At 39.0% G+C, this 22,571-nt stretch overlaps 1 protein-coding gene across 2 annotated transcripts in view; it reads right to left on the minus strand.

Annotated features, from left to right (window-relative positions):
• ldlrap1b (low density lipoprotein receptor adaptor protein 1b) overlaps positions 1-22,571 on the minus strand; it is a 41,851-nt gene extending 19,280 nt beyond the window's left edge. Inside the window, exons 1-3 of one of the 2 annotated variants that reach the window (XM_061843697.1) lie at positions 22,299-22,571; positions 3,716-3,858; positions 2,498-2,610 (exon numbers count right to left, since the gene is read on the minus strand). In XM_061843697.1, the coding sequence (XP_061699681.1) occupies positions 2,498-2,610; positions 3,716-3,858; positions 22,299-22,383 (341 nt within the window). In that variant the 5' untranslated portion in view covers positions 22,384-22,571. The remainder of the gene's footprint in view (positions 1-2,497; positions 2,611-3,715; positions 3,859-22,298) is intronic. The other variant, XM_061843696.1, reaches the window with a different exon arrangement.

The following is a 22,571-nucleotide window of genomic DNA, read 5'->3' on the forward strand; positions in this document are numbered from 1 at the left end:
GCAACTGTTTGCAATGAGGGTGTAGGGAATTTGGGTGTCTAGTTGTAAAATGAAATCTAGTTTCTTGATTATCCGATTTCCAAGATAGTAAAACTCCAATGGCAAGGTAGATACAAGCTCCTTTATGTGTTCACACCCTGTCGAAGAGATTGCTACACACACCTCAAAGTTTTAAACACTGTAAAAAGATCAAGTTGATGAAGATGACTGTTTAGTTGGACTAAATGTCATTCAAAGTTCTACTGAGGCGGTTAGACTGGTAATCAATGAATAGTCAGACCCTGGGGTGTCTGAAGGCACTTAAATAAATTGGATCTCACTCCAACGAAGGGACGTTTTTCATTTTGCCTTGACCCTCCCTTCAGTGTGAAATGTTATTTGGAAAAAGCCCAACACTACAGAGAGAAGATTTAATAAAGACAAATGGTGTAACGCTCTGGCATTAACGCCGTGATAGTCACACAGTGACATACAAATGAAGGCTTTGCTGTCAATTACACCTCGCCAGGATTCACATTGTTGACCCATGACTGTGTGTATATTTGCACAACAAACAAAACAAGCCTCATGTTCAGATGACCAAATTGCACAATTTATACATAGCTACATAGGTCTCAACGCCAGAAGGTGATAAAAAGAATCAAATGATGCTAAACAAAAGATAAAAAGATGAAACATACATGCCGCTTAGTTGGTCCGGACTGACTTTTAAGAACACCTTCCTTGATTTAAATACTACGTACTTAAACTACTAAGGAAACTACTGCCGCCTGTTGTTCTGTAATGACTGACAAACAGACTATCAAGTAGTCTATTAAGTCACAGTAAAATCTAATTTAAATTGTGCCACTTAAAAACAGCAAATAAATAAATAACGGGTAAATCACTCTGTCAAAATTTGGGGTCTGGTTGGAAAGGCCACCTCAACCAGAGAATTTTGAAAATTAGAAGATGGGTTAGAGAGAAACTGAGCTTTTATGTGTGGAAAAATATTGCCGTTTGGGGAATGTTTTCGTGCAATGTCGCCCATAAAGAAAAAAACAAAAATCTGCTCATAAAAGTCTTCATATCAGAGTGAAACAGTAAAACATTTCGACGTATCTCCTTGACGGTTTCATTTCGTCTGCTGCGAAGTGAAGTTCTTCTCCGACTGGCTGACCATTTTCAGTTAAATATACTCACTAATTGGTTGCATGGACCGAATTTCTTAGTTGTTGATGCATCAAAATTATTGTGCCACTTCAAGTGGAATAATTGCCCTGAAAACACGACTGAAAAAGCCCAAATGGAACATTATTGGTGAGATGAGAGTTTGTACAGTGGAATAACTCATGTAATCAAATGTTTTTTCCTTGAATATTTGTTATGGGGAACTTTAGACGCGTAAAGTACTCATTCCATGTTTTTATAACATTTTGTGAAGATAACGACCAACTATCAACATTAAAAAAAAGGTCAGGTTTGACTAACAAAATCAGAACTAGTGCTTCAAATAGTTTCTCAGTCTTGTTGCTGTTAAAACAGTCCCTGCAAAATATTTGAAAGACCTCTAATACAGTAACTTTAATGTAACAACCGTGACAAGAATTTTCATTATTTACTGTACAATATCTTGAAATGGCTCTCAATTCCCACCATTTATTTAAAAAAAAGGTCAGGTTTGACTAACAAAATCAGAACTAGTGCTTCAAATAGTTTCTCAGTCTCGTTGCTGTTAAAACAGTCCCTGCAAAATATTTGAAAGACCTCTAATACAGTAACTTTAATGTAACAACCGTGACAAGAATTTTCATTATTTACTGTACAATATCTTGAAATGGCTCTCAATTCCCACCATTTAATTTTCAGGTGTTACAAAGGTAACCTACATTACTAGAATTTTACATATTTTTTAACAATAAGAAACATACTTTATCCAGGAAAGAGGAAACTAAAATGTTATTTATTGTACATACTTTCCAAAAGACTCCCAATCGAGCTCTCTTGGTGCAAACTGGGAAATCATTTGGGCATGAATCTTTAGCCTGAGGACAACTAAGGACATGCAGCTCAAAGAACACAGGCTGAGACAGGCAAAAGTGTTCTATGGCAAATGAAGGAATGTTTTATGTCACTTGGGTGTGAGAGAATGTGTGCATGTCAGTCGGTTACACCTCCATGAAAGCTCAGACATACAGCTGTTTTGTTGTTCCTCATAGAGCGCGAGAGAGCGAGCGAGAGAGAGAGACATACTGCTGACAGACACAAATAAGTTACACCTCTCTATCCCACACAAAAATCCAGTGATAGATACACCTCTCTATCCCAACAAAAATCCAGTGATAGATACACCTCTCTATCCCACACAAAAATCCAGTGACAGATGAGTAAAGGCATGTGAAGAAAAAATTTTGTCTTAATCTGGGAGTTAAGTCAAGCTAAGGCTAAAAGAATGCAATAACTGGGGCCTCCCATTTTAACCATTAACTAAGTACATGACAGAATGTGGAGAACTGACCTGTAAATGGAAATGTTTTCTATCAGCTGGTTGGAGGCACTGTCGTAAAGGATGATTCCACGGGGGGAGACTGTTAATGTGACTTTCTGGAGCTTTTTTCCACTGGCTTTGGCCTGAATGACCACAACATGAAGTAAAGTAAAAGACAGGTGCAAAACAGACCTATAAATCAAGCTACAACCATTTTAATATTCAAAAACATGAAATCAAGCAAATACGAAATGTAGTTTTCAAATGATCAATTCTATCCCTATTGCAAAAAGTAATTGCTTTTCCTTGTTCAATCACGAGTTAACTGTGATTAACTGCAATTTTTGGAAAGCCGCGTTCCATTTCGCTGGCCACACAAACACAGGCCTGCTCAACGGCCGATTTGTTGAATTAAGAAATCACTTCAATAGTACCACTGAGTCAAAGTGAAGTAGCCACACTCCGTAGAAATTCAAACAAATAAAAATATTGAATCTATCACATCTGATAAAAAAAAACAAATCCATTTCCATTTGGCTTAATTATTTAAGGTTGATAAATGCACAAAAAGAATTAAAACAAGGACAGAGGCACTGTATAAAACATGCAAATGTGCATTAAAAGTAAATTACTAATTTATTTTGAGATCTTAAAACATTTTGGTAATCTTCTTTTGATATTTGTGAGCGGGACCAAGTTAGAAGTATTCCATAATTACAGAAAAATTTTGGTTTGATCACATTCCGACCCAAGATTACTATCACAGATGGCATAGCAAAATATGATACAAAAAAATGCCACCCACTTCGGGTATCTTGCATAACTGTGGGTAGCTGGTGGATTAGGAGCAATCACATTCTTCCTCCTCCTTCTCCATACATCACTGTGTCCAGAGTCCCACCACTGTTTCACCACTCACTAAATTATCCCCTGAGCTGCCAGATCCAATAACATTAAGTATTTTCTAGCATGATACAGCCGATTGAGCCATATACTGAGCAAGAGTGTCCAAACTAATTGTATTTTTATTAAGATGTCAGCCTGGACCTCCAGGGAGTCCAGGCGAGCAGCCAGTTGGACAGAACTACTTTAACCAAATAAATGTGTAACTCTTCGTGCCTTTGTAAAGACTTGATCTAGAAAAGCATTTTTAAAAATCCTGTCTCTTAATTGTGATTTAGAATGGATTCAGTGTTCTCATTATGTGTGTGTGCTTGTATGGAGGTATTTGTGTGCACGGCATCTCACTGTGGCTACTATTCTCTTGACAGCAGCTGCTGACAGCTCTTCTCCTTTAGGCTGCTCAACCATTGTGACCCCCAGATACTTGAGCTGGAATACCATGCCCTCCTGAAGGGTCTCCCTCGTGTCTGTCCAGTTCTCTGGAAGCTCTGTCAATGAGGACAACACAGATAAGGGAGTCAAATTATTTCTCAGACTCACAACACAAGTCATCAAATTCCAGTAAATACCAGTTCTCATTGAGTAACTTGAGGATTAAACTCCCAAAAGAAACACTTGAGCCGCTCTACAATATCATAGTTGAAGTTAAAACGACATGTCTTGCTTTGTATTTATCAGTTTACGTCTCCATAACCATGCCAAAGTCTCAGCAAGGGCTGTGGATTCTTTACACTAACCAAAAGTAACCACCTTTTTACCTTTTCCCTTAATTATCATGGGTACAGTGCATCTGTTGTGGCAACATTTACATAACACTTGTAATTGTTTTTCCAAATTAAAAAAAAAAAATACTGAAGAAAATGAATGGTGTATCTGCAGCATAACTTATTGAAGTATTCTCATTTGTCATTTTGGTAAGAGCATTTTGATTTTTTTTCCCCCCCAAATATGAATTAGAGTGTCTGTTATTTTCACACTTGTATCGCTCTTAAAAATGCTATCACTTTACTTAACATCCTCCTGTCCATAAAATGAAGCTTGTATGATTTTACCTTTGAAAGGATTGCAAAATGAGGTGAGGTGAAAAGGAATGTTTGGAATATTTTGTGATTTGCAGTTTTCCCAAAATGGATTAATAGGATTAATGTCAGTGTTAAGCATGTACCCGATATGTTAGAAGGTTCTGAATGAGTGTTGAAATTAAATATCAAGTATAAACACGTTAAGATTGAAGGAATCAGACACAGGTTGAATGACTGCCCGTAATTGGCCATACATCACTGAACTGCTTTATTTAAAGGAAGACAGTGTGAGACTTGTTGTATGAAACACATTGGCTCTTCGTCATTTGTGATTTCTATTCAATGAATATTGTATAATTACAGTGCCAATTCTTGCAGAAAATTCCCTTCCAATTAATTTATACAAAATGAAAAAAAAAAACAATTACCAATTGGTGATCCCCCAATTACAAATATTCCACATCTCGAAATCTAACGGTCTTGTGAAAAATATGAGAGAGCAAGAGAGAGAGAACACATTAACTAGGTGAACAAAATGTTACTGTATTAATAATTAGATATCAACATTCATGATAGTAATACCACAATAGCAACAATATAGCTTCACATGTACAACTTTGTGGCAAAGATCACTTTTACTTATGTACTTAAGGGATACGATATGAATATCAAAACTACTGTCTCCAGTTACCTCTGACTAATCCTAGTTCACAAATCCATCAAATTGCTTATCTTCTGTATCCAAAATAAACACCTGGAAAAATTTGCCATCAAATACGCCAGGTTCCCTCTCGTCATTGTCAGAGTCAGTGTCGTTGCCATGCGGTCTTCAGATTTCGATTTTCGAACAACAGTGGAAGCAGACACGTTAGCCCAGGCATCCACAAATTATTCACAAATTGTGGTGTAACTCTCCCAGCACTGCTTCTCAGTCTTAATAAAACTGTGTTCGCCATTTGTCATCCATCGCTCCTACACAGCTCACAACTTCACTTTGTACAGCCCGTTTACACCGATGTCCAGCAGTTGAAGTTGCTTTGTCAAACCTCCTGGAATAATAGCAAGTTCTGAGCCATTTGCTGTGCTTGTTTTTTCATGGCGGTTGTTTGTTCTTTGATTATTAATTCATTGCTCGAGTTGCTCTTCCAACTCGAGCCACCTTGCCTTGTTTACACAGAAAGTCAGCTTTGCCTTTTTGACTTGGCAAAGCTCGTTTTCCTGCTTCCTCCATTTTAGCACCATAGTTTTGTTGCTCTTGAATTCTCTCGCACCTGCTCGATACCCATGTTTCTCCACATAACTGGAAGCTTGCAGTTTAAACTGTGCTTCATAAGCGTGTCTCTTTGTTGGTCCCATTTTTGGGGGGGTCCTTAGCCAAAACGATATTTGGCACAAAACACATAGCGGCATTATTATTATTCTTCTGGAGGGTTTGGCTTTAGTGTCCTTACCCCTGTAAACTCCCCATGCTGTCCTCTCACACATCCGCTTTTCCTCTGTATAAGCAGCGTGTCAGCAGGACTAGTCCGTTACGGATGCACACATTAGGAATTCCGCATTATAAGGCACCCTGTCTATTTTGGAGACAATTTAATACTTTTAAGTCCGCCTTATGGTCATGAAAATATGGTACAGTAAAACCCTTCATGAGGCATACTGCAGTATAGCCTTTTAAATTTTGTTTTTATATGTTTAACCTCTGCCCATTATTGTAAAAATAAAATTCCTTATTTGCATGTTTTTCTTTCCTTGCTGCTAAACTGCAAACTTCAAGATGACTGAGATCTGTGGCTGTTAATTCACATGAGATATAGCACAGTCATCCTGGACAAATCAATGTTTAAATCTGTGACATAATAAAGATTAGATTAGAAAAATAAGATTGGCTAGATAAATACAAAAGAAGAACAATATTGGCACGCTAGATCGACAAGATGGAGACAGACAAAACACTTTAGATGGACGAAAAATGCTTCTGGTTTATTCAGCTGAAAATTACCACAAAGTACAACCAGGCGTACTTATTCATACATAACATAAAAAGGAGGAAATGTTATGTAGCCTATGTTTCGTGAATAGAGTGGAAAAAAAGGGGAAATATATTAACATCAGTGCATTCGAAAAAAATGTAAAATCGGGCAGCGCCTCTTGAGTGGGTGCTGATCTTCCACCAGAGAGCAGTAATTCACCCAACAGATGGCTTTCCAGTGGCCCCACAAGATCACCACAAATGAGAAACAAGAACCCCGTTTTGGAAGAATTACTCTTGAATTTAAAGAGGTTAAGGTAGAAATTTTGAGATGGGTTGCGTCAGGAAGGGCATCCGGCGTAAAAATTGTGCCAAACATATATGTGCGTTCATCTGAGATGACACGCTGTGGCGACCCTGAAAGGGACAAGCCGAAAGAAACTCTTTAAGGTAGAAATTTTTTTTAAAAATAAAAAACTATAGTGTCTGAGCAAATAGTTAATTAGTAAATAAAATGTGAAATTACTCAATATTCAATGATGTGTTTTCGTAAAACCATGGTAATGTTTATAAAATTTCAGACAGCAGGTGCATGAAGTCAAGTAAATCTAAATTCTACATTTTTTTTAAATCAAACAAGTCTTTTAAATTAAAAAAGGTTTAAATTAAGTCGCTGGTAAGATTTTGTTTTATGATGTATTAATTTCAGAAATTGGATGAAAAAATACAGCCTGCTTTTTGTGTGCGCAAGTACGTGTTTTAGATTACACATAAAAATGTGCCATTGATGATGCTTTGAAAGGGATTATGGATGGGAATTAAAGTGATACTGAGCAGCTATGGGAAGATGATGTTGAAGGGGAGGAATAGAGTAGTACTGCAAAGATTAGAGAAAGCACAGATAGTGATGAGCAAGACCAACAAGTTCCAGGTGAAGACACAACGGAACCAAATGATGCAATACAAAAGCAGCTAGCAAGCGGCAGAGTAAAAAGGAGGGAGTATCAGTTGGGAAAAAAACAGTTTGAACCTCCAATTGTTGACTTTTGGGAAAGTGTTAGGGAAGACTTTGAAGATGGGTTTGATTGGTCTCCTACATGTACAGTATTCCTCAGACTTTGCGTATGAGGAAATGCTTAAGGAAAAACACTGCTGATGTGAGAAATGTTGCCCTTAATTATTTCCAAACATGGAAAACTTGACGGAGAGGCAAGTTCTGCACAGGCCACTTTGCCTACGTTCAGTGTGAGAAGTACACAGTCCATCTTTGCTTGAACAAGAACAGAAACATTATTCAGCCCTTCCACCATGCAAAGTAAAAGCTTTGTGACTCATGAAAATAGTAAAACATATCCTAAATGTTCCTCTTTCAATGCCATTCTGAATTCCATATATGAAGTTGTCAATGCTGCATGATAGCAATTATACTACTGATAATTAGTGGGAAATGTTATTCTTATGTTCAGAAATAGTAAGATGTTTGATATGACCATTATCATTTTAGCTCGTTATGAAGAGGCTTTACATGATTACGATTTTTGGGGCCGATCACCAATCAGCAAGTTTAAAAAAAACCTACAACCGGTCAAAAGATGGAGAAATGAGCATTGAAATCACCTGTTCATTTACTGTATATACTATTGTATCTAATTGTTCAAAAAATAAATATTTATTGGCCGTCAAATATTTACAGTACTACGTCAACAGACACAAAAAATATAAATAGTACTACATAAAAATAAACTGGCTTTTGGATTCAGATATAGTGTGCACGACGGTGACACAGAGTACATATCTGTCTCAGAGGCCATCAATGACATAACTGATCGAATTGGCCAAGTATGACATCAAAACCAATCGGAAAAAAATGTCCATCCAATCAAATCGATGTAAAGACTAGTTATGAAAGTAAAAATCTTGAGTTATGACTAGCTGTATCAAATATGGTACATATTCAGTAATTTTATTTTACCGTTTGTTCAAAAGGACCAATAAAGGCTTCAGTTTCAAAAAATTACATTTGTCTCTGTCATTTCATTTTCAAGCTTTACAGGGCTAATGATACAGATGGAGTCCAAGAAACATGCAACCGAATACAATGATGACTACAAGGTCCCATCTCTGTGGTACTTTGAAGTGTGACGTATAAACGGAGTAGAAAAAAAAGAACCGAAAAGAACCGGATTTTTCACATTTAGATTTGTATAAAATCAAGCAAGTGGTGTTTCATGTGGAAAGCTAATAATCCATGCTTATATTGGTCACATTTGCATTCATACGACCAACCCCCCACCCAGCAGCAGCATCCATGGCAGCTCGCTGGAGCCACAGTGTTGATGAGAGCAAACTTCAAAGGATTATTGGCTGGGCTAGAGCTGTGACTGGGTGGTCAGTCTGCACTGCACTGCTGCCTTGAAATAAGATTCTTATGCAGCAATTTTTGCTCAGTAAATGGGGGATTGCATTTAAATAATGTACTGGGAAAACACCAAGTTTTCCTCTACTTATCAGGTCTAGTTTAGTTTAGTTTAGTTTAGTTTAGTTTAGTTTAGTTTAGTTTAGTTTACAAATAGTGGTCTTGTACTGGTGCAAGCTTTTTGCAGTTATGCCAAAGCCTTGATCCTCTTTTAGAACTGCTTACCTCACACCACCTCTGCACACATTCAAATGGTCTCTACAAAAGAAATGTTCTTGCTAAGTACAGCGAGGATGAAGGGGAGACACACAGATCGAACTTCAAGGAACCAAATACCTTAATAGGACTACAGTATTGTTTTAATACGTTATCCTGGCACCAAATTAGTGCATGTACAATTCAAGTTCCTTTTGTGACAATAACACAACAGCACTACTAATGAGTCATCCTTCTGTTAAATAAACGTGACGGACTCCAACACTTCCTTTAATTTGTCAACAACTTGAACTATTAACTCAGACATTGGAGCCTCCTGTGAAGACTGACCATTGCTTGATCACGAGACAAGACACAACTGACGTTGTTCAAAACGTTCTGCAGTTCTTTTTATCTCTTCTGGATTTTATTTATTTCTCCAGATAAGAAGTGGGACTTATTTGAAGCTTTTCCTCCAGCATTAACATTCATCAACTTCTTCTTCTTTTCCTTTCCCAATCTTATGTTATTAATGTTATACATTACACATTTAAAATACAGAATTTGCTTTTTCTGCACTGTATTTTCTGTGCTTTCATCTTGGATAAGGCTGTGCCAAGGTGGAATTTTAAAATTACACACCATCTCATCATGCATTTTCTACTTTGGCTTCAGACCAGACCTTTCCCACTCAAAAAGAGAAAATCTCATTCAGTTTAACCACTTTTTCTTTGATTATTCACATACTCCAAAAATATTTGCCTCTTAAAACAATAGCATTTCTTCTTTAACTTTCTCCATTAATATTGAAAGTAAACATGAGCCTTTGCTCTACGTTGCCCAGACTGTGTTGCTAACTAAAGCAGCGGTGGTGGACGCATAACATTTGTAATTATGATTGTACGTCTTTAAGAGTGGGGGCGGTGTGTGCAAGGTAAATTAGGAAAAGAGAGCGTGGCGGAGCAGCGGTCGTTGTTAGAGAAAGTTCGATGTGCTGCCTCAAAGAAACCAGTGGCTTCTTTTCATTGTTTACAGTACGTATGTGAATTGTGCCATCGGATGTAACAAACAGTCGTACCTCACTCATTGAAGCACATTGTAAAATGCCACAAAGGAAGGAATACAGAGGAATCCAAAATGAAAAATCTCAAATTTAGAAGTAGAAGTCACTCGCTCCACGCTGCTGCTGCTTCCTTTAGTCACCAATTTGTTGTTGTTTGGTCGAGTGTGGCTTCAGTCAATACAATCCGAATCGCATGGAAAAGCGTTCGCCACTGGCCATGAGGTGACTCAATTCAGGATTTGCTGAATCAATACTGAATTGTGGGGGAAGTCATGCAATGCATTGATCAATCAATATGATTACCCAGCCCTAGAAAAGAGGCCACCATCTAATCTCAGTCCAACAAATCCAAAAGATATTCCTGCATTACAAGACTCCAATTAGGACAAGTGGTTAATTTAGAAACTTCTGACTCAGACAATGAAAGACACCTGGGGCCATAGACAATGCACAAAGTAAGAAAAGATTTTAATTATGCCACACAGAGTCTCACATTGTATATCAAAATCCTCTGTGTTTGGAGATTATCTAATTATATACGAATCGCTAATGCAAATGCAGGTCAGAAATTACTACATGCATCATCGATACCAAATATGAAAATCAATTATTTTGAAAAAGGACGGCATTGTTGAGGATAACTTGTGTAAATACGCAATGAGCAAATTTCTTTGTGCAAACTCTAATCTCATACAATTGTCCCTCCTTGTAACAATAGATCCTTGGGAATATTTATTGCACAAGTATACAATAAATCTTTCACATATAATCTAAGGATACAGTCGACATCTCTGTGAGATTTTCAGAGAAACCAATTGATACTAAGAGGCACCAAAATGCTGCTCTTTTTAGATTAGCTGCAAAGCAACATGATATGAAATGTAAGGAAAATCCTGTGAAGTCAACTGATTTTTAGCATGCAAAACAATATAAACAAATTCCAGTCTAGATGAAAAGATTTACAGACAAAAAATTTGCTTTCCGTCAGTATTCGTCAAAACACTAGGACACGTGTCTCTCTCAGACTTAAATCCACTCAGTACTAACATGAGGAGAGTGAGAGAAACAGCCATCTGAAACAAGTGCCTGCCAATCAAGGATTAGACCTTTTAATCAAAAATCTAGAATCCTGGTTATGAAATAAATAGTCTTCGCACCCCTTTTGGATATGCCAGGTTTTGGTGATTTAAAAATGAAAAAGATAATTCCAAAAGTTAGTTTCATCTGCCCAAAAACATTATCCATGTTGTTTGTGGTGCCATGATGAATGCCTGGTAAGAGCAGGGGTCTAAAACTCAATTTACTTAGGGGCAGCACAGTCTGGCGGACGCTGGGCTGCAGCTTCATAAAATGTGCACGCACATGCAATTTAAATCAGAAATGTAAAAAAAAAAAATAAAAAAACTTCTTTTCAAACATCTATTTTATTAAAGACAAAATAAGAAACAAGGATGCTGGTGTAAACACATTGTGTGCAAAAGTACTAATAAAACTCATTGAAAAATGTTTATCTGCTTGCATCGAGCCTGTCACGCCCCCGAGAATCATATACCGATACCCCCACCGTGATTACTAGGTTTGTCAGCGCTGCACAAATACAATGTAAAAGTACCATTGATATAAAATTTGAGGAGCGCACTCACAAACATTCATATTAAAGTGGGGGCCACATAATATCTCGCAAATCGCCCACGGACTGCCAGTTTGGGATCCGTGGGTTAGAGCGTCTGCCTCACAGTTCTGAGGACCGGGGTTCAAATCCTGCACCCACCTGTATGGAGTTTGCGTGTACTCCCCCTGCCTAGGTGGGTTTCCTTCAGGCACTCCAGTTTCCTCCTACATCCCAAAAACATGCATGTACATTAATTGAATATGTGAATCTGAGTGCGAATGGTTGTTTATTTCTGTGCCCTTCAATCGCCTGGAAACCAGTTTAGGGTGTACCCCGCCTCCTGTCCAAAGATGGCTGGGACAGGTTCCAGCACTTCCACGACCCATTGTGTTTGGGAGATTTCAACCGTGGGTTCCCTCCATCCGCCCACCCTTTGTTAGATAAGGATTCTATCTTGAGACCCTACCCAATAGCCCAGACATACCAAGAAAATGGGAGATTGTTTTTACAAGTACTAAACAACCAGTACTTGGCATAAATTTCCTCAATGTCCATGACCAGTTTTATCTTTTCGGCAATTTTGTAGGGTTGACCACTTCTTCGGGTATCTAGTACTCTTCTCAAACTGCAACTACAGATGCACCACAGTAGAATCAAATAAATAAAAGTCACTCACTCGAAGTTGAAGATGTGTCCACTAACATAAAAATAATTTGTAAAACAATCAATCATAAATAAATCAACTTAATTCTCCAGGACTGATGCATATTGTGTATTGCTCATTAGTCTTCCTACTTCATGGTCATTGGTGTATATTTTAATTTCTCACAGCCTTCTGTCCTTTCTGACCACTGTCCTTTCAGAACAAGTATCACAAAAGCCACAAAATAGCTAAGGGAAAATGCAAAATAATGCAGAATTCATCCTTTGATGCTGGCTGAAAGTAGGTCTGCTAAGGTACACTGATGGCTCATGTGATATGCTTGTGATATATTCCTTTGTTTTTTTGTCACCATCATTTCATTTTATTTTACACAATAACACCCCAGTTGTATCTAGGACAAGACTCTAGAGTCAACAACTAAACTGTTATTGTGTGTCTGTGTACAAATTAAAATGTTTTTTGGTGAAATATTTTGTGGGAATGTGCTAAAAATAGGAGCAGGTTGCCTCCTCAATTGTCCTACCCGCTGGCCAAACGTGCCCACCTTGACTAACATGATTGAGAAAAGCACTAAGGCAGGGGTCACCATAGGGCTTCACAGTAATTGAATTTTAATTGTGATCACGATTATGGCTGACACAATTACAAGAGACTAGTCACTGACCTAAAATTGCACTGATGTCCAAAGTAGTAAGATAGAGCAGCTGAAAAAAGTATTTAACATGTCACCATTTTCCCAAATATACTTCCAAAAGTGCTTTTGACCTGAAAATTTCAGCAGAGGGTGGGAACAACCCAAGTAATCCAAATATACAAAGAAATTGGAACAAATAAGATCAAAAATTACGTTGTGTGTAAGAATCTGAAATGAAGGGGGGAAAAAGTACTGAACACAAAGAAAAGGAGGTGTAAAAAGGCATGGAAAGCAAAGACAACACCTAAAAATGAGAACAAAGCAGTCTCAAGATCATCACAAGCTAATTGTTGCAGCCGGAGTACCAAAGCGGAAAAAAAACACCAGTGTTATAAATATAACACTGGCTCATCTGATAAGCACAAATGTTGCTTAAATGTAAGAGTAGTAATAGAGGATGCCTACTCCAGAAGTGAGAAGTGTAGCCAAAGTTACTTAAGAGTAAAAAGTAGACAATTCCTCAAGTGAGTAGCTTGATTTTTTTTTTTTAACCACAGCATGAACATCAATAAAGTAAAAAAATATTCTATTTTTCTAACTTCAAAGTATTTTATAAAATTATAAGTGGGCTGAAATATCTAGGTTAGGGCAGACAGTGTCAGACAAATACTACACGACACGAAAGCTGTTTTCTAAATGTAAAAATGGAGTCGTGTGCCATTGCCTTCACAGTAACAACGACCTTCCCAATATGGTGGTCCCTTAGCCACAGATTAATAGTCAGAAATTCCGGTGTGTGGGTGTGTTTTGGGGGGAGGGGTGTTCAAGGAGTATGAAACAGCCAATGACAGCAGCAATGTCCCCTCCCAGGAAAAAAATTCATCGGCTCTATACAATTGACATAAATAGCCTATTTTGAGTTCAAAAGAGCATATTTTGCTAAAATGCAACAGGTCTGCATGTATGTGAAAATGAAACAAGACTTACATTTCGGGAGGATAATGATCGAAAACGTATGTCCAAGGAAACTTTCAAATGGTTTAAAAGAAAAAAAAATAAGTTACTCGAATGACCTCTCCAATAACAGACTTAAATACAATTGAGCCTTCAAGATTTGAAGTCAGCTTGTGGAGTGGAATGGGCCAAAGTCTTACCAGAGCAATGTACGTGACGAGTTTCTCCATACGGGAGGAGTCTTGACCGTGTCATTGCAAACAAAGGCTTTTGTATAAAGTCTTAAATACCAGTTGCCAGGGCGCCTCAGGGGGCCAGCAGACCTCTCTCAATCCCTCGGTGTGGGACATGTCCCATCCACTGGGTTGCTCTTGGGTGTACCCCTGGGCTCGATCCCGGCATTCAATTGAGCTGGTGTGGTGTATCACCCCAGTTAAGTTTTCGTTCTATCGACCTCTACAATTTAATGTCAGTCAGAGCACATTCCAGTTACGTAGCCGGGTTCATGATCCTTATTTTGCATGCTTCCTCTCCTGTCCTTATCCTGTCCAATCTTGTCCTGTTCTTTATTCACAGGGTGTACCACTACAATTAAAGTAACATCTTTTTTTTTTCTTTGTTGTAAATATAGAATGATTTCGTTTTCGCATTCTGTCCACACTTGTCCACTCCTTCTAGAAATTGTTCTGTTTAACAGATTGAGTCTGAAACTCAATAAAACGTCAATTAAAATACAAACAAATCACAAAGGAAGCTCAAAAAACTCCACTGTGACAGTAAAACTGTTCCGTCATAAAGGGGATGCAAATTCTCAATTCTGATTGATCTAACAGCAGAACAGAAGAATTGGGGTTCTCAGCCACAGCGGTGCAGGCACAGCAATTACAGGACATTTCTGTCAGTATTTGTGTATGTAAAACAGTGTCCATTCACTTGCATGTGTCCGCTGGCACACACCCGTGGGACTCATTCACTGGGTGTGGGCCCACTCACTTATTGCGACAAACAACTCATGAATATGCGAATTGCTTGTGTGTCCTCTCATTAACTGCATATTCTCGTCGTAGAGATTTATAATATACTTAGTCAATCCCACCACATGTCAGTTGCTAGCCGGGTTTACTGTGCTTGTCCTGCATCCTGCTTCTCCTGTCCTTTCTTGTCCTGTTCTTCACACAGGGTCTAGCACTACAGTCCCTTGGAAAATCCATATTTAATATTTTATTGTTGTAAATGTGTCATGATTTCTTTTCTCATTATGTTTACAAATAGAGCTGTGTCTCTTTTTCCCCCTCTCTCCCTTCTTGTTCTGTTCCATTTATCGACTGATTCTCAGTCAACATATGATAATAAGAAACCACAGAGGAATCTTAAAAATTCCACTGTGACACAATAAAATTGTGCATAGAAGGGAAACAGATCCTCAATTCTGCTTGGCCTAACAGGACTGACTGACTAAACTAAATACCAGTTTGTTCCCCAGTGTCATTTCACATTGTTACACACAACTTAATATATGATTCTACTTTCTTTGAATGTGTGGAGTAATTGGATTATTATTATAACAGTTGGCGAAATGCTCATATCAGGAGCACATTTAGAAATATATTTAACAGGAAAAATTGTGATGCGTTAAATATATATTTCAGTCGCTGTATGAAGCTTCTATTTTGAACTTGGAGCTCTCAGTATACTGACAGAGGTGCCAATAGTAGCAGCAGCCTTGACTATAACTTTTCAGTTGGTCTGACTGCAATGGGAAGAGGGGAGTTAATTGAAAGGTAAATCACAACTGTCACGTTCTTTGCAGTTTGTGACCATGCACGACTGACCAATGTTCAAGGAGAACAATGGAGACATACCGTCATTGACAGATTTTCAAATAAAAACTGAGTGATTGCAGCCTAACGTTGCCTTCTATGTATTAACTGTATTTATTTCCATCAAGTTGCAATTTGTCATTTCACTTTGTAATAGCATGTTTATTCAGTTTGGTGTCAGTAAAGTAGATTTTTTTGTGGGAACATTTATTTCTCCTAATTATCCATCCTTTACTCTTATTTACAAAATGTAATTTTGAAGTGGAAATTGTTAGTTTGTGAAAAAGTACTGCAATAAAAATGAAAACATTTCCCTGCTGTGAGGAATAAAATTGATTAATAATCATGATTACATCATGATACTGATGAAACTTATCATTATTATTATTTCGGCTATTATCATGCAGCCCTAGGTCACCAACATGGTGCTCGCGGACACAAGGAAGACCCAAAGGGCCACGTGGGTCGCCTGTGTGCCTCTTCTAAAAATAGATAGAAATAAAACGTAGGAGAGCTGCAGCTGTTATCAGTTTGCAATGGGATGTAATTAACAACATACTATACAAGAAAGATTTTTTTTTTTACTAATGTCAGGATAAGCATCTGAGAAAATGAAATAGAATGTTCAAAATATAGCAATGACTGGGGAAAAAAAGTTTCACCTGGTGATCTGTTTAATAGCAGTCCTGTCTTCATGCTGCACATTTAAGCAAAAGGATAAAATTATCATCGCCGGTTGTCATTGGACTGCTTAATATTTACGTCACCTAAACAAATGTGTCAAATATGACACCAACTGGGGAAAAAAAAAACTTAAATGCACTTGAAATCAGACAACACTGAATGACAAACATGGGAGATTCTTCATTGAGGTGATTTACAAAGCCTGTGCTACTTTATTGGCTTGTTTGTCAGTGAGAAAGATTATCGATTTGAACAGCAGAACTAACAGAGGAGTAAAAACTCCCTTGTTGGCTATTTGGGTTTAGTCCCAAAGCTAAGCAAAGCCAGCCAACATCAACTAAGCCATGTAAGCCATCCCCCACCCCACTTCAATTTGTAGCATCAAAACCATAAACTCAAATCGGATTTATGGTTAGGTGTGTTTAACTTAGCACGTTGGTGCTATACAAATGTGTGATCTATAGGTCCTTTTCCTGGTGGTAAAAGTCTCTGCTGTTTTTCTTTTTTCTTCAGTGACCAACATATTATTGTGTAAAGGGCACTTGAGACCACACTGACCATATGTCTGGACATATGGCTGAAGAAGCTTACATGAATTATTTCTAAACAGGACGGCAAACTGGTTTTCCACTGTATCTCTTAACCAAAACATCAATTTCATTCATTAATACATAAAATCAACAAATACAGTTAAAACAAAATGGGTTTTTTTAGATATTTAATCACCGTACGCTGTTCATTTAAAACACTCCATCCGATTAGGTCTGACTCATGACTCCTGGTAAGCATCCAATGATTCTGACAGGCCTCTCTTGGTAAAGTGCGCAAAAGTATTATGTGGGCACATTACAGGAGCCTTTATCAATTTTGTTCCCCTGCTATTGAGTAGTCACATATCCACAATAGCCCAAGTTAAAAAAATATATATACATTCAGTAATATTTTCTCAGATGTAAAAATTGCAAATGCTTAAACATACTGTATAACTACTTGGCTTGTAACAAGTACAACGGGTTCAACCCACTCTAGAGAAATTCCAGAGCAGAAAGAAGAATGATTGCCACATAATGTGGAGGCAGACAGTTTGATCAAGGGTTCAATTACACAAACAGGGGAGATTAACTGAGGCCGAACAATTGGTTATGAAAAAAAAAATGGAGAGAACTATTAACTATGTAGGTAACACTCTTTGTGCATGTAAAAGTACCAATTAACTGAAAGCATGACTAACCACTAGTAACACATTATATGGAACACACAACCAAAAGCCTTTTGGAGATACATAGGACCCAATGGAGCAATAAAATCAACGAGAACTTTGTCACGACAAAATAATGGTGAAGACAACAGGGACCTGCATTACTGCTTAGAGACTCTTTTCGATGCAGAGCTCTACACTTTCGCATCGGTTGCACTGGTGGGACCAACTTTTTCAGTTTGATCGCACAGGCAATTTATTGGGTCTCACCCCTTTTTTAGGAAGGTAGAGCATGATCATATATGGTGATGAATCTTTGATCATGATCATTTTAATTGCTGTACTGTAGTTTTATGAAGTAAAGCTTGATAGTGATCATGGTATATTTGCAAAATATTTTTGTGACATGGCTTCCCGGCCTATCAAACCTACCATATTTTCATGACCACAAGGCACAATTAAAGGTCTTAAATTTTCTCCAAAATGGACAGGACGCCGACGGGAGTGCCTCCCAGCATGCAGTGAGCAGGAGATAATGTGAGTTGCATGATCTGACTTCAGGGAGAATACTGGGAGGGAAAAAAGTGGAGACAGATCGATGTCATTATGAATCTGAGTGGGTACCAGTACCATCTGCGTCCTCATTGGCAGCACCTCCTTGCCCCATGTCAGAGGGGGCAGCTTGGCAACCACACAGTTTCTTCAGACCGCGACCGCTCTGTCACGCGAAGCTCGGTCACATCCGTGGCCAGGGATAGTTAGCTGTTCATAATAACGATACAGTGGTCTCTTCAAAACAGGAGAGCATGCTAGAGGAGGAACTCGAGTAAAGCAATGAAAAAAGCAATGTCTTTCAACCACCATGTTTGAGGAGACTGTTGAGAGGAAGCATCAAACATGCACTCATTCAATTGTGACCAGATGAAATGTTTACTCACGCACACTGGAAAAAAAACAAACTTGCATTCACAACTGGAACAAAGAAAAGCCCAAAATAGAAAGCCAACTCTTTGACCAAGCTATTTGCAGAGAACACGCAGTCTTCCTTATAACACGTTCAGGTCGGTCATTAGAGACTCCGCTAAACTCAACTAAACACTATAAGACAGTTCTGAAAATGGTCAATTTGGGCTATAAAGAGTGCAGCAATCGGGGGGAAAACGGCAACTCAGCAGACTGCCAAAATCCGAATGAGCATTTGAGAAAAAAAATAATGCAGGAAATCACATAGTTGTTACATTATTGACCACAAAGAAACCGGACCATGCTCAAGTGTCAAATTAAGAAATGGGAGATATCATGGAAGAGTGTAGTGATAATAATGCTAGAACCAGCTACAATCCCACTTACAGAGGAACAGAAGCAATGTAGTGATTATGGATGCAGGCCAGAGAAGGGAATTTTCTTCAATGACAAGCTCACATACAGGGTGGGGAATGATGGGGGGAGGGAAAGGTGTCAGGGACTCTTACTCAAGTTAAATCCTTTTTTTGTTGTTGTGGACATTGCAAGTTTCAAGAAGATGAGATGTTACAAATACTAGTCAAAACAAAATGACTTTTTTCCCATATTCAAGTTAAAAAATAAAAAAAAAAGACTGAATGAGGCATATGTAAAAGCAGGTGCTCTGTGAGGAGCACCTCACTGACATTGCAACGTGGATTGATAGAAGGGTGTTCTCTATTGAGGACATGTCAATTCACCAGAACTGAGAAAACAAAGGAAGTCAAAATTTCAAAAATCGGTAGTAGAACTGTGGAAGGATTCAGACTTGTGTCACGATTGCATTATCCATCTGACACATCACATCTGTAGTCTTCTGAAAGTTTGTTTTCCACAACCTTTTTAGGTATGTCCTTTTAATAACATAAAATAAATATATCGGCAGACAGATTGTCATTGCAAATGAAAAAAGTTCTCAATTGCCTGACCTGGATAATGGGTTGGATTTAAAATGTATCAAAAATATTTGAAATTTAGATTAAGCTATAAAATAAGATGACGAACGCTAGAAATGCCAACATTTTTTACACCCCATAGGTGACATTAATGATCAACATCAGTCTAATTTTCTTAAAGGTCAAGTGTCATGAAATGGATAATTTTTGCTATATTGTTAATGAAAAACCCACAGCCAATATAGTCACATGTTTTTTTTCCCCACCACAAAATATGATTTTGACGTATACAGCTTTTTGTAACTCCTGCCATGAAAATCCTCTCAAGGGATTTGTTTTCGAGAAGAAGCAGGAAGTGACGTACAGGACAGAGGCGCCCCCTAGTGGACTCGTTTGTTTCCATTAGTTTTACCTCCGGGAAGGTAGCTCGCTGTTCCTTCGTGTTAGCCAAAATGCCGGCTCATTGCATTGCTGGACATTGCTTGAACACTCGGGAGAATGGATTTAGCCTTCATAAATTTGCAAGAGACCCGGTTCGTTGTGAAAAACAGATTGCACGGGTGCAGAGGACGAGAGCTTTGTGGGTTCCACAAAAACAGGTAGGCAGTAATGCGCCCTGGATCGACGGTGTTCAACAAGTACTGCAGCGGCTTTGAACATACCCCTAAAAGCAGCATGGCTCGGCTCCATTATATACCACCACGGCGCAGAAAATCAGCCACACCAGCTGAGACGCCGTGTTCGGCGGTCACTGCTTCTGCGAAGGCTGCGTGACGGGGATGAGGTTTGGCCGTGATCGCATATCATCTGAATATGGCTCGAAACAATAGTGTAATATTGCCCCGAGGGCTCAAAACAATAGTGTAATATTGCCCAGTTAACTTCACTCGGTTGTGTGGTGTTCTCCTTTTCAAAAAGAGCTTCCGTGTCAGCACGTTTGTCTCCCATAGTTCGGTTGCACCGCGTGTTTTCATTTGCAAATGTCCGGGTGACGTCACAGACGGAGGACGCAGCCAATCTGGCGACCACTTGGATATCGTAGAATGACACTTCTGCAACTTTGCGCACAGATGACGCGCTCTCCACTCACATTTATTTTTTCGTATGGACATTGAAGTGAATAATGTTGAATGTATTTTTCATTACAATATCTATTTTAGAATGTTTATAGAGATGACACCCAGGCTTTAAGCGATGCTGAAATATAAGTACGATGCAAACAAGAACCACATGAACCTTTTGCTATCAAGAACTCGAAGGTCCTGGGGTGGTTGGTGGAAAAGTCCCTACAAAAACAGCTTGAAGCAACTTTGTTTTGCTCTTATTTTGAGAACAGTGCACAACAGAGTAAGAACAAGTGTTAAGGAATACTTTAAAACTGGGTTTTAATGTAAGCATGCTTTATAATTGTCTTTGAAGCATGTGAAAGGCGTAAACGATAAACAAATGTATGTTTTTAAATGGTCTCTCTATCACTGATTTTGGGTCATTGGTGGTATGATCCTGAACATCCCATATATGGGGTTCACTGTACCCAGTAAATATTTTTAGGTATTTTACCTTACCCTTGTCATGCTGACATAATCTGAAGAGATTCCAAAACGAAATACCTGACCCAAGAGAACCTCAGTTCCCATGTAAAATGTACAGCTCATTTTGGGGCATTTTGGTTTCATGTTACAAAAACCCAGTTTGTGTATGAACAAGACAAAGGGATGGTGTCTCATATTTTCATTTAGTCATTTTACCCCAAAAAAAAAATAATCAATACTACGTACTCTTCTGCGTCACCCCGTAGGACTTTGAGCATCTCCCAGCTCTCTGGTGATGCAAAACCATTGGTAAAGCAGTTAATTGTGTTATATGTTGGTGCTGGAAGAATGTGGCTTTCGTCCTGGTCATTTGTGGATGATCCTAGCTGAACTCATCATCAAAACAATGCATTGATCGCACTGTCTAGGCACGTGTGACATTTCGTTGCCAAGTGCACTATTGTGTTTGTGTGCGTGTGGAAGGGGGCCAAGATGGGGACACCCTCTTTGTGTGAGAAAATATAAAAGGCTTGAGGATGCTAATGTATGCATGCTTTCAGAGTCATGCTGAACCTTCTGTGTGATGACCGTACACAAGAAAAGACAAAAAAATCTCAAAGGCGCCTTCCATGCGAATGAAATCACTGAATTACAGTATGGCGAAAAAAGACCTGCACTTAAGTCACCCTCATTTTTGTTTCACATAGTGAGTGCATCGCCTAGCAACAGTGGGTTGCTCGGATTTTGGAGCCTTGCTTGCCAGAAATACGACCACTAATTTCCCAGCCTGTACATCCTCTGTTGTAAATCTCGACGTGACGTGGCAGACAACACCGGGTTTTGGCACAGGGCCGCCAGAGTTCTCGTCATCTCCCTGCACGGATAGCCAAACGTGAAACGATTCTCGCCTAGTGAGCCATTGGGGGGGGGGGCGCTTGGGGGGTGGGTGTTAGTATCATTTCAGCCGCTGTCCGGATGTCCACTATTGATCTACGGGGCGCTGCTGTCAAGAGTTCCAGCCAAGTTCGATACGTAAATGTGCACATTTCCGACTTGAATTGCCCACTTAAGTTTTATGGTCGTGCTCTTTTATTTCCACGGGCTGTCAAACACTGTTAAGTTGCCCCGAGTCCACCTAAACGAATTGTAACATTTACGGCACAAGCCGGTAGTCGCTCATCTGCTGCTAGCTTAGTGTAGCCAAATTAGCTCACGCTGGCATCTTGTATTAATGGGTGTGTGCGGAGCAGAAAACAAATGTACTCACTTTTATGTCTGCCGCCTCCCCATGATTGTTTCGCGATGCTGGGACTTCGAATTATCGCCCTTCCGGCGGATTTCAAAACGTCCATTCCGCGGTGTCAAAGTGGGGCAAACCCCGGTGAAGCCGTGTAGTGCGTGTCGAAACGGCCCGCCTGTTTCAAAACAGCAGTCCCGCTGAACTTTTCGCATCTGTTTTCGTCCTTTCCCTACGGGTTGTTCAATCCACGCCACGGCGGGCGGATCAAGATGCCCCGCCCCCTGGGCGGTGTCACGTTTG

This window comes from Syngnathoides biaculeatus, chromosome 15, assembly GCF_019802595.1.
Source record: "Syngnathoides biaculeatus isolate LvHL_M chromosome 15, ASM1980259v1, whole genome shotgun sequence".
NCBI classification, from domain to species: domain Eukaryota; kingdom Metazoa; phylum Chordata; class Actinopteri; order Syngnathiformes; family Syngnathidae; genus Syngnathoides; species Syngnathoides biaculeatus.